The following is a 13,130-nucleotide window of genomic DNA, read 5'->3' as shown; positions in this document are numbered from 1 at the left end:
ACCAACTTTTCAGCGACTGGCCCCTGTTTGTCATAACCAGCATGAAGCTATAAAGATCGTCATATTTTGGACGAAATTCTAGATAACCGATAAATTATTATATTGAGGTTCCAGCCTGACTAATCGTGAGAAATATCGGTACATCGAAAAATTATTCAAAATCTAACTGAATTGATTGTTGCAACAGGTCACCGGCGGCGTTACCCCCTCAGTTATTCGGAACGTTGATGATCCTGAAAGCGGCGTGTTTACACAATCCGTGTTACATCGACCGTCTAATTACAACGTTCATGAGGGTTTTACATCGCATGGCGCGAGAACATCTTACTCCGACTTCATCCGAAACCAGCCCTGGTAAGTATATATCATTCCAACCAGCTCTGAAAAAGGGTCTATCACTATGGCTTCATCCAAAACTATCCCTGGTAAACGACTGTCAATCTGACCTCCTCTGTAACTATCACTGGTAAGAGTGTTACTCCAACCTCCTCAGAAACTATATAGCCCTGTTAAGAGTCTTACTCCAAACTGCTCTAAAAGTAGCCCTGGTAAGTGTCTGTCACTCCAAACTCCTCAAAAACTGGCACTAGTGAGAGACTATCACTCTTACCATCTCAGAATCTAGCCCTGGTAAGTCTAACCTCCTCAAAAACGAGCCCTGGTAAGAGACTATCACTCTTACCTTCTCAGAAACTAGCCCTGGTAAGTCTAACCTCCTCAAAAACTAGCCCTGGTAAGGGAATATCGCTCCAACTGCCTCAGAAACTAGCACTGGTAAGAAACTATCACTCTTACCTTCTCAGAAACTAGCCCTGGTTAGTCTAACCTCCTCAAAAACTATCCCTGGTAAGTCTAACCTCCTCAAAAACTAGCCCTGGTAAGGGACTATCGCTCCAACTGCCTCAGAAATGAGCCCTTGTATCCGGTTTCACTCCAATCTGGCTGAGTGGGCCTTGAATTTCTGTGTGTTGATATTGATTTCTTCAATGTTGCGAAACCTGGTCCTATTTAGTTGTAAATGGTATGTTGTAAATGGTATGTTGTATATTGTATGTTGTATATTGTATGTTGTATATTGTATGTTGTAGTCGCCAGTGAGTTGCTGATACTAAGTTTAGATCTAGTGAAGAACCGAGTCGGAGTAATGAGTATGGAAATGAGGAAGGGTTTCATCGGTACGATTCTCTGCGGATTAATCGAAAAAACTAGCGACAATAAAGTGTTGAAGGCGATCACGAAAATGGTCGAAGATTGGGTTAAAACGAAGGTAACCGTTAAAACCACTGGCATTAGAATTAGTTCAGTTTCAGTTTATCAATATTGGAGTCGGATTTCAATCTTGAAAACTATAGAGAACTGGTTTCTATCGGGGGTGGAACTGTGAAAATTTGAAGGCCGGTGCCCAGAAGAAGTCATTCCTTCTGGTTGTGCTCTCAGTTTTAGATATTTTTGAAGAAATATACATCTGAAAGGTTGCAATTTCCGAAAGAATAAGTGTCAGGTTTTAACGATCTCTCTCTTGACGAAACGGGCGACCCCGAAACCAACCCCTGTTTCTATTATTGCTACGGTCTTGAATTGTTGAGTATATTGATTGTTTATTTTCAGACGCCGATCGCTATAAATCAATCGCCGTCTCTGAGAGAGAAAGCGATTTTACTCGTGAAACTGATGCAGAACGTCGAGAAGCGATTCTCGACAGACACCGATCTGAACGCTCAGTTCCTCGAGTTAGTCAACTATATTTACAGGTATTTTCAAAATTATTATGCTGAAACGAAATATTTCATCAAATACATTGCCTGGTTCCTCGGAAGGATTTTAAATTCTGTCGGTTAAGGAGGCAATTTTTCCGAAATGGCTCCGTATGAAAACCAAAAACCAATTGCACAGTCGTGGTTTGGTTTAGACGAGGTTCAGAGTTGTTTTGAAAGTCAGTCTTAAAAGTTACTGTTAGATCGCATACAGCCACTCATTCACCTGATCAAGCTTCTATTCATTAGAAGCAAAAGCGAAAGCTTGTGCATCAAATAAATAGTTAACCTATACAGCACTACTCGTCTCGTTACTTATTTTAAACCTGGTTAACACGGCTACTCTACGAATATACACTAAGTCAACTAAAAAGAATGCTCACGAAAATGTTAAAGTTTCGAAGATTTAAGTTTGAAGTACTCCTCGAAAATAAAAGGGATTAAACAGAAAGTTTGCGTTTAACATTTTCCAAACCGAGCCCAGGTTTTAAAGATTATCAAAAGCTATTTTGAATGTGGTTTATTTTCGTGTAGAGATGAAGGTTTGACCGGTAGCGAATTGACGTCCAAACTAGAGCAGGCGTTCCTCGCCGGTTTACGCTGCAATCAACCGACGATTCGACAGAAATTCTTCGAGGTTTTCGATAACAGCATCAAACGCCGCGTGAACGAACGATTGTTGTACATCTGCTGCAGTCAGAACTGGGAAACGATGGCCGGACATTTCTGGATTAAACAATGTATCGAGGTCAGTATTTACAACGCCATCTAGTGACAAAATGAGGCGTTCCAAAAACGCTGTCTAGTGGCAATCTCTTAGAAACGCCATCTGGTGACAATCTGAGTCTGTTTAGAAATGCCATCTGGTGGCAATCTGAGACACATTAGAAACGCCATCTGGTGACAATCTGAGAGACTTTATAAAAGCCTTTCATGATAATCTAAGGCATTTTTTACCGTTAGATTTTTTGACCCATAAAAATGATCTCAAATGTTTTATTTTGTGTTGTAGTTGATAATGGCGTGCGCGATGTCCGGATTCCCGATGCAGAATATGACCGTATCGAATCTGTTGCCGGCGGCGACGTCCGTCGTCAGTCTCGCCGAGAGTCACGACCGCGCGGCGTTCGCTATGGTTACGAAAATGAAAGAGGAACCGATGGACGTCGAATCGTTGGACAGCAACAAAGAGGAGGTCAGAGCAGACGCGTCGATACCGAAATTACAAAATTTTACTTTTCCAAAATTATGATCATATTATTATTACGAATATTCGAAAGTTCTTGGGAAAAAAGTTTTTTTGAATTTTTTTTTTGAATTTATTTCCAGGATGAAATTGATATCGAGTTGAACAATGGGAGCGACGACGGAGCGAGCGTTAAAGAGCCGCCGAAACACGGCGACTCGTCGTCCGACCCGAAACAAAATCTACAAGTTCTACTTCAACGTCAGGCGAAATTCATCGAGAACATGAGACAGTTGAAAACGGTGTCGTTTCTGAACGCGGTCGCGCAATTGTGTCACAGTTCGACGCCGCTCGCGCACAACGTCTGGCTGGAATTATTCCCGAGAATCTGGAAAATACTGACCGAACGACAACAACACGTGAGTCTTTACACCCTATGACATCATCGAATTACGTGTATAGATGCTTCCTGAAGAAAGATGACTGCCTTCATGAATACTCCTATGACATCATCGAATTAAGTGTATACGCACTTCCAGAAGATGACCGCCTTCATAAATTCCCCTGACATCATTAAAAATCTCCCTATTATCATCAAATTTTGTGTATACTGGTACACGCTTCCAGAAGAAAGATGACCGCCTTCATGAATTCCCCTGTGACATCATTGAATTATGTGTACTGATACACGCACTTCCAGAAAAGTCGGCTGCCCAATGAAGTACCGATACATGAATGAATTCTGTCTGAAATATGTGTTTTATTTTTTTCAGTCGTTGGAAGTCGAAATGATTCCGTTTTTATCAAGCGGAAGTCACGTGATACAGAAAGATTGTCAGCCGAGCGCGATCCACACGTTCACCGAGGCGTTATCGGTGTCGGTACCGCCGGTGCCGATCCGGAAATGCGTCCTGAAATACCTCGCAAAGAGTCACAACCTGTGGCACCGCGGTACGCTATTGCTCGAACAGATGGCGCTGGAGAGCATGCCGCAGACGCACATCAAACCGAAACCGGTTAGCGAGTACGAGTTCGAACCGGCGAACTCGCCGCAGCAGGAAACTCTCGACGCGCTGTCCGAGTTGTACTCGTTGCTACGCGAGGAAGACATGTTGGTCGGACTGTGGATGAAACGAGCGAAGTATTCGGAAACGAACACGGCGCTCGCGTACGAGCAACACGGGTTCTACGAGCAGGCACAGGCTCAATATGAACAGGTCAGTGCATGACACACAGCACAATCACCATCATGCTAATCACCTAAGCTCATCTTGGTTCTATAGCCAATCTAACAACTTAAGATTAGTCCAAGCTCATCTTGGTTCTATAGCCAATCTAACAACTTAAGATCAGTCTAAACTCATTTTGGTTGTATAGCCAATCTAACAACTTAAGACCAGTCCAAGCTCATTTCAGTTCTATGGCCAATCGAACAACTTAGACCAGTCTAAGCTCATTTTAGTTCTATAGCCAATCTAACAACTGAGGACCAGTCTAAGACCATCTTATTTCTTTCTATTAGCCAATCAAACACCTAAAAACTCAAAGCTCATGTTTCATAGTTAATCTCATTTGGTTCTATAGACAATCTGACAATTTAAGACCAGGCTATGACCACATTAGTTCTATAGCCAGTCTAAGAACTCAAGATCACAATTTGAGAGCAGTTCCTACTCTTTTAAGAACACAACTGCTCCCAAAAATTATCAACATACTCTCAAAATCAGAATTATTTCAAGTTCATTTTCAATTGATATATTCCTCTGACATTACTCTCATTTGTAGTAAAAATAACTATAAATGGAAATACAGTCACGTCTGCTATTATCAAGCTGCGCGATAACGACATGATTTGTTGATTGTTTCAGGCGATGTCTAAAGCTCGCAGCGAACACAACACGACGACCGCGTCGCCGACGATAATCGTCGAGTATAAACTGTGGGAGGATCACTGGGCGCGAACGTGTAAGGAGTTGAATCAATGGGATTTACTGTTAGAGTACAGTAACACGAAGGGTATTACAAACCCTCATCTGGTGTTAGAGAGCGCGTGGAGGGTCCCGAAATGGTCGCTCATGAAAGAAGCATTAGCGCAGGTATGTACAAACCTCTTTGAACGGTATATTTCTCGAAAGATTTCCTGGAAATTTCTTTCATCTCTGAACTAATTGAGCGCCATTTAGGATATCATTAGTAGTTTTAGCGCATGTACCCTGAATTGATGAGAGACCAGTGAAAGACTGACTGACTGCTACCACCAGGATTCAAACACATGAGTCCAGGATTGATGAGAGACCAGTGAAAGACTGACTGACTGCTACCACCAGGATTCAAACCCATGAACCCTGGATTGATGAGGGACCAGTGAAAGACTGACTGACTGCTACCACCAGGATTCAAACACATGAACCCTGGATTGATGAGAGACCAGTGAAAGACTGACTGACTGCTACCACCAGGATTCAAACACATGAACCCTGGATTGATGAGAGGCCAGTGAAAGACTGACTGACTGACTGCTATCTCCAGGATTCAAACACATGAATCCTGGATTGACGAGAGACCAGCGAAAGACTGACTGACTGCTACCACCAGGATTCAAACACATGAACCCTGGATTGATGAGAGATCAGTGAAAGACTGACTGACTGACTGCTACCACCAGGATTCAAACACATGAATCCTGGATTGACGAGAGACCAGCGAAAGACTGACTGACTGCTACCACCAGGATTCAAACACATGAACCCTGGATTGATGAGAGACCAGTGAAAGACTGACTGACTGACTGCTACCACCAGGATTCAAACACATGAATCCTGGATTGACGAGAGACCAGCGAAAGACTGACTGACTGCTACCACCAGGATTCAAACACATGAACCCTGGATTGATGAGAGACCAGTGAAAGACTGACTGACTGCTACAACCAGGATTCAAACACTTTGAGACGTGTGAAAGACCAAATGGCTTTAATTTTTATTGCTTAAACTTGACCACATCACTTCTGATTGCCAAAGATTTGACGTGTGTTGTTTATTGTACAGGTTGAACAGAGTTGCCCGAAGGAGTTGGCGTGGAAAGTGAATTTGTATCGAGGTTACATCGCTATCTGTCACCCGGACGAAACTCATTTGAATATGATCGAACGTCTGGTGGAAGTATCAAGTAACCTAGCGATTAAAGAATGGCGTCGTCTGCCGAGCGTCGTCTCGCATATACATATACCGCTGTTACAGGTGAGATATCAGGCCCTTAGCCGGCCATGTTTTTGGGGGTTTTGGTTTTTCAACAAAGATTAGTAGTGTGTGCAAAGTTTAAACAAAAAGAAATGAAAAAGTGTTACTAATGAGTGAATCTTTTGAAATCATTGCTCAAATTTTCTTAAGGCCGCATCAGGGTGGAATTTAACAACCAACCCCTCAAACCCCCAACCTGCAGCCATAACTCTAGTGTTAAAGCTAAGCTTTAACTAAAGTCCCTTGAGGTAGTTCATAGTTTTAACCGCGTAGTACCAGTTTTACAGACCTACCGATTTTCATATGCAGGCAGCTCAACAGATAATGGAACTGCAGGAAGCGTCGCAGATAAATCTCGGGTTACAACCGGCGAACATCGGCCGTCAGTCGAGTTTACACGACATGAAAGCGATCGTTAAAACGTGGAGAAACCGTCTGCCGATGATATCCGATAATCTATCTCATTGGAGCGATATATTCACGTGGAGACAACATCATTATCAGTTCATCGTTAATCATTACGATTCACACGCGGCTAACGACCAGGTAAGTAGGTCAACTACTACGTGTAGGTCAACGCTAACATGTAGATCAACTATTACATATAGGTCCTACATGTAGGTCAACTGTTACATATAGGTCAACTCTTACATATAGGTCAACTCTTACATGTAGGTCAACTCTTGCATGCACATCTGAAAAATGTGAAATAGTGACAACGTCTGCTGAGAAAATTGTGTAAAATGTGAATTTTATGAATATGAATTTTACCCAGTCTATAAAATCAGGCTCTGGTCGCATATAAAAAGTCAGTTGTATAGATGCGAGAAATTGTGAAAATTCCGGATCTCATCATTCTGACCCCAGTTCAAGATACTGTTCATCGGCGCCTCTCTCCAACTTGGAGCAGTTAGATAATAGCTTCAACTTCGTTACATAACTCAATAATGTGAAGGCTAATTTCGTCCGTTTTGTTTGAAACGTTTTCAGAATTCGAATCAGTCGATGTTAGGAGTTCACCATTCGGCGCAGGCGATCATTCACTTCGGCAAGATCGCGCGTAAACACAACCTAACCGGGGTTTGTTTAGATTCGTTGAGTCGAATCCACACGATTCCCAGCGTTCCGATTTACGACTGCTTTCAGAAAATACGTCAACAAGTGAAATGTTATCTGCAAATGGCCGGAGCGATGGGTAAAAATGAACTACAAGAGGTCAGTTGACTCACTTCCTAGTCTTAAAACCCTTAACGGGTGTGCACCATGGTCTTTACAGTCACTTGTGCGATATAAATCATCCGATAGAGTTTTAAGATCTAGCAATCAATCTCTGCTAGTCATTCCCCGCGTTAATCTGGTCTCAACCCGACATAGAGCCTTCGTGTACTCTGGCCCACGACTCTGGAATACTTCGCCCGGTCCCGGTTAAATCTAGTCCTTCAATCGATGTTTTTTAATCCTAAGCTCAAAACCCACTAATCAAATCTTTTAATTAAACCAGTTTTTAGTGTTCGCTGTTCTCATTTCGTATATAATATAATGAAAAGCCAATGAGCATATTTGATATGGATTTGCGACTGAATAAATTATTATTATTATTATTTCCATCCACCTTAAAGATAGCTCTGAAGTTTTTTGGCAGGTTTGAATTCGATAAAATCTTACTCGTTTCAGGGTCTCGAAGTAATCGAATCGACGAATTTGAAATTCTTCACGAAAGAATTCACGGCTGAATTTTACGCTTTGAAAGGCATGTTCCTGGCTCAAATCGGCAGGTCAGTGGTCTAACCGACCGGACGGCGGGGTGTCGTATTCGTATGTTTGAGTTGTTGATTTTGAGATGTTTGATATTGTTTGTCAGGTCCGACGACGCTAATAAAGCGTTCAGCGCCGCCGTGCAGATGGCCGATACTCTCGTTAAACCGTGGGCTCTGTGGGGAGATTATCTAGAATCTATATTCACTAAGGACAGGTAAATAAAACGGTTTATATTCGATCGATATTGCTGAAATGTGGGATCCATCGGAACCGCAAACAGTCGTACGTTCAGTTATCATCTTTAAGTTTCGGTCCCATATCGTTTATGAGTCCGAGTATGATCCATTACTATAGTATGGACCTGGATTGGTTGTGGGTCCTAATCTAATGTATACGAATTCAACCCCAGGCTTTCGTCTATAGATATTTGATCCCGAATTTGTTGTGGGTCCTGCTATGATCTATACACATTTGACCCCAGTTTGGTTGTGGTTCCTGATGAATGCATTTGTATTTAGCCCCAGGGACAGTGGTTACGATATTTGACCCCAGATTTGTTATGGGTCCTGCTATGATCTATACACATTTTACCCCAGTTTGGTTGTGGTTCCTGATGAATGCATTTGTATTTAGCCCCAGGGACAGTGGTTACGATATTTGACCCCAGATTTGTTATGGGTCCCGCTATGATCTACACATATTTGACCCCAGTTTGGTTGTGGTTCCTGATGAATGTATTTGTATTTAGCCCCAGGGACAGTAGTTGTGATATTTGACCCCAGATTTGTTATGGGTCCCGCTATGATCTACACATATTTCGACCCCGTGTTTCTTATGGGATCTGCTACTGATAATAATATTCTGTTTACGTTTTACAGCACGTATAACTGTCGACAGATTCACGTCGGCGTGTCGGCGATCACGTGTTTCCTGCACGCTTGTCGACACCAGAACGAGAGCAAGTCGCGGAAATATCTCGCGAAGGTCATCTGGTTGCTGACGTACGACGACGACAAACTGACGCTCGCTGAGGCCGTCGATAAATACTGCATCGGTGTACCGCCTGTTCAATGGTTACCATGGTAATTATCAATTTCACGCGTCGATTGTTGTGAATGTCGTATAGTTCACAGCGCGGCCTGGAAAACTCTGGGAATCAGTGAAGTCTGGAAATATTCTGGGAAAACTCAGGGAATTTGGATATGCAATCGATCGTGCATTTCTGTATCAATCAAAAATGAATGAGTTGTAACATTGTAAACCTAAAAATTTCTCGGATTTCCTCACTTGGAATTTTCTGTTATAACGTATGGAATAATTGTAAATTATTTGTAAATTTGTGGTGAGTGGCCCCTCCGTGATTCAGTTTAACCCTTTCAGTGCGTCTACACCGCAATGCGGTGTATAAATCGGTGATGAATTTTGCTAGTACACCGCACTGCGGTGTATTGATGTAATTAGTAATTAGTGATTATCTCTCTTGAAAAATGGCAGCATGTGTCAAACATAGTGAAATATTAGTAACTAGCGATACACCGCGCCGCGTTGTAGACACACTATGGTGGTATTCCCGTTATTCAATGCACTAGGGTGGAATTTATCAAAATTTTCAAATTATCTTCAGCACTATAGGGTATTATTAAGTCAGCACTGAAAGGGTTAAATGTGCGATTATTCTCTTTTGAAGGATTCCGCAGTTGTTGACGTGCCTGGTGCGTAACGAAGGCAAACTGATTCTAAATCTGCTCAGTCAGGTCGGTCGAATGTACCCGCAGGCCGTGTATTTCCCTATTCGTACGCTCTACCTGACGCTGAAAATTGAACAGAGAGAACGATGTAAGTTCTGATACTTGTTTTAGTGAATTTTATATATCTTTAGTATGGAAATATTGTTAATTTTTGTAAAAAAATATTTCGGAAAAATTTTCGATATTTTTATTTTAGATAAGAGCGGAGAATTGTCGGCGTCTACGAGCAAGAGCAGCAGTCAGTCGGATGTGACGCCGTCGCCCCCGGTTACATCAGTAACAACGGCATCGACCTCGACCATTCAGGCGATGAGTCCATCGACGACCAATAACAGCACGGTATCCTCGCCCGACGTGACGTCTGCCACAATGGCTCCGTCTGTTACTAGTACCGGTAAATTTGAAAATTCAGGATTATATTCTGCATGACCAGGGTCGCCACTGACTTAAAAAACCTGGAAAAAACTCTAGATCTAGAAATATCTAGAAAAAATCGGGGTAAACTCAGGGAAATTGAGGAATTTTTTCAAAAACCTGGAAAACTTGGGAATTTGATAAATTTTGAAAAAACACCTGGAAAGCTCAGGGAATTCGGATAGTGCTATTGGATTTGTAAATGGGCGGAATGTGGCGCCACCCTGATGGCCATTTTAGAATATGGCAGGTCAATTTGTTATGGTTTCAAATTTCAGAATCGTCTGCAACGACTACAGCCGCGTCTGCCACCGCTGCGGTTACCTCGACGACGGTCGCTACGGCTGCGATATCGTCCGCTACCGCCGCCTCATCTACTCCATCAACCACGACGTCTACGACGACGACGACCAGTGGTTCGGATGCTGGACCATTCCGCGCTACAGCTCCGATGTGGAGGTGTAGTCGCATCATGCACATGCATCGAGATCTACATCCTACGATCCTCTCCTCACTAGAGGGCATCGTCGATCAGGTAATCCGATATCGTATTGATGTTATAAGTACAGTGGAACCTCGTTATAACGATCTCGGATACGACGACTCATCAGATGTAACAAAAATAGAATTACAAAAGTGAGAAAATTTTACTGATTTCATACTGGATACAACGAACTATAGGTTATAACGAACAGATTTTCTGGTCCTGTGAAGTTTGTTGTTAAGAGGTTCCACTGTAATTAGTTTCTATCGATGCGATGTATTGGCCAAGTCCGTCTCTGATTTATACATCGCACTGCGGTGTAGAAACAACGAAAGGGTTTTAATCGACCGTATCTAATTTGTAGATGGTTTGGTTCCGCGAGAACTGGTACGAGGAGGTGCTACGCCAGCTGCGTCAGGGACTCGCGAAATGTTACGCGGTCGCGTTCGAAAATCGCGGCGCGGTCGCCGACGCGACGATCACGCCGCACACGTTGAACTTCGTGAAGAAACTCGTGTCGACGTTCGGCGTCGGCATCGAGAACGTGTCGAGCGTCAGTCAGACGTTCTCGAGCGCGGCGTCCGAGTCGCTGGCGCGACGCGCGCAGGCGACCGCTCAGGATCCCGTCTTCCAGAAAATGAAAGGCCAGTTCACGACCGATTTCGATTTCACGGTTCCCGGCTCGACTAAACTTCACAACCTCATCAACAAACTGAAGAAGTGGATTAAAATACTGGAAGCAAAAACAAGACTTCTTCCGAAGTAAGAATTTCCATTTAGTTTAATGATTTCTGTATTAAGAGCCCAGTTTCATTGACTGCTATTAACTTTAACCCAGGGGTTAACTAAATTCGTTATCAATTGAGTTAAAGATAACACCAGTCTATAAACTGGCTCAAGGAATCTTGAAATAGGCGATAACTTGTTATAACTGTAAAAACTAAGAAAATAAATGACGACTTTACTGAATCTCTGTGGTTAAAGTAAGGCCCCATCTATAAAATCACCCCCTGGCGAGTATATTTTCCATATTACGTCTGCCCATGACCTTTTGACGTATCGAATCAATATTTGCCCGTTTTTCAGGTCGTTCTTGATCGAAGAGAAATGTCGATTTTTGAGTAATTTTTCGCAGCAGACGGCTGAGGTGGAATTACCGGGCGAATTCCTGCTGCCGAAACACGGCCATTTCTACGTGAAAATCGCGCGATTCATGCCTCGCGTCGAGATCGTACATAAACACAATACAGCCGCGCGGCGTCTGTATATACGCGGAAACAACGGAAAGGTACGTAGATAATTCTCTACAGCTAAGCGCTAGGTACAAGGAGACCCTGATGCCTTAAAGGGTGTCCTGGGCCCAGTTTCACAAAACAGTTAACTCAAATTTTTGGTGTAATTGCCATTGGTTACTTCATGTTTTCAATGCGAACGAATTCAGACTTAACCGATTTAGGCTAAAACTTTTTCATGAAACTGGGTCCTGGTGTGGATCAAGGGTTTAGAGCTAGACGGTATTGGAAGAACATTTCGGGCACTCGGGGTAAAGTTAGGGCATTTTCTACACGAAAAAATGGAGGATGTGCTCCTGAAAATTTTAGAATTGGAATTTCATGGTATTTAGAGGCTTATTCAGACTAAAAAGTGGTGAAATGTGCCGTCAATAATAAGATCAGTGAAATTCCGAAGGGCAGGTTGAAATTCTAGACCGTATTGGGCATTATGGACTGGATCCGCGCCTCGTAGCCCTTGTTGTTCTGAAATTTGTCGTTCAGAAATTAACTGTTTGAATAAAGTGATGTTTTATCTATTCGACAGATTTATCCGTATCTCGTCGTGAACGACGCATGTTTAACGGAATCGCGTCGCGAAGAACGCGTTCTCCAACTGCTGCGAATGTTGAACCATTTCCTCGGCAAACAGAAAGAAACGTGTCGCCGTCTGTTGCACTTCACCGTGCCGCGCGTCGTCGCCGTGTCGCCGCAGATGCGACTCGTCGAGGACAATCCGGCGTCGATTTCGCTGATGTCGATTTACAAGCAACGCTGCGCGAAACGCTCGGTCGATTACTCGGCGCCGATCAGTCGTTACTACGAGCGTCTGGCGACCGTGCAGGCGCGCGGTTCGCAGGCTAGTCACCAGGTGCTGCGCGATATACTGAAAGAGGTGCAGGCGAATATCGTGCCGAGGGTTTTACTGAAAGAGTGGGCCGTGCACACGTTCCCAAACGCTACTGATTATTGGACGTTCAGGAAGAATGTAAGTTAGCAATTGGTTTTGTCGACTGGTAGACTGATATTAACCTCATTATTCAGAGTTAACCTGCAGTCGATGATTTAACCCTTTCAGTGCATCTACACCGCAGTGCGGTGTATGAATCGGTGATGGATTTTGCTAGTACACCGCGCTGCGGTGTATTGATGTAATTTGTAATTATCTCTTGAAAAATGGCAGCACGTGTCAAACATAGTGAAATACTAGTAACTGACGATATACCGCGCCACGGTGTAGACGCACTATAGTGGTATTCCCGTTATTCAATACACT

The 13,130-nt window shown here is 43.2% G+C and overlaps 1 protein-coding gene across 1 annotated transcript in view; it reads left to right on the top strand.

The window, feature by feature from the left end:
- The window catches only part of LOC141911662 (transformation/transcription domain-associated protein-like), a 39,601-nt gene that overhangs the window by 23,813 nt on the left and 2,658 nt on the right, over nucleotides 1-13,130 (top strand). Inside the window, exons 50-69 of the mRNA XM_074802654.1 lie at nucleotides 188-354; nucleotides 1,089-1,267; nucleotides 1,609-1,751; nucleotides 2,289-2,502; nucleotides 2,767-2,949; nucleotides 3,084-3,359; nucleotides 3,714-4,157; nucleotides 4,809-5,036; nucleotides 5,988-6,179; nucleotides 6,489-6,725; nucleotides 7,170-7,394; nucleotides 7,854-7,954; nucleotides 8,041-8,151; nucleotides 8,816-9,019; nucleotides 9,625-9,773; nucleotides 9,882-10,019; nucleotides 10,399-10,634; nucleotides 10,948-11,345; nucleotides 11,670-11,871; nucleotides 12,402-12,842. Of these exons, the coding sequence (XP_074658755.1) occupies nucleotides 188-354; nucleotides 1,089-1,267; nucleotides 1,609-1,751; nucleotides 2,289-2,502; nucleotides 2,767-2,949; nucleotides 3,084-3,359; nucleotides 3,714-4,157; nucleotides 4,809-5,036; nucleotides 5,988-6,179; nucleotides 6,489-6,725; nucleotides 7,170-7,394; nucleotides 7,854-7,954; nucleotides 8,041-8,151; nucleotides 8,816-9,019; nucleotides 9,625-9,773; nucleotides 9,882-10,019; nucleotides 10,399-10,634; nucleotides 10,948-11,345; nucleotides 11,670-11,871; nucleotides 12,402-12,842 (4,468 nt within the window). The remainder of the gene's footprint in view (nucleotides 1-187; nucleotides 355-1,088; nucleotides 1,268-1,608; nucleotides 1,752-2,288; nucleotides 2,503-2,766; nucleotides 2,950-3,083; nucleotides 3,360-3,713; nucleotides 4,158-4,808; nucleotides 5,037-5,987; nucleotides 6,180-6,488; nucleotides 6,726-7,169; nucleotides 7,395-7,853; nucleotides 7,955-8,040; nucleotides 8,152-8,815; nucleotides 9,020-9,624; nucleotides 9,774-9,881; nucleotides 10,020-10,398; nucleotides 10,635-10,947; nucleotides 11,346-11,669; nucleotides 11,872-12,401; nucleotides 12,843-13,130) is intronic.

Source organism: Tubulanus polymorphus, chromosome 10 (genome assembly GCF_964204645.1).
Source record: "Tubulanus polymorphus chromosome 10, tnTubPoly1.2, whole genome shotgun sequence".
In the NCBI taxonomy this organism is placed as follows: domain Eukaryota; kingdom Metazoa; phylum Nemertea; class Palaeonemertea; order Tubulaniformes; family Tubulanidae; genus Tubulanus; species Tubulanus polymorphus.
This window is presented reverse-complemented; position numbering and strand designations above follow the sequence as displayed.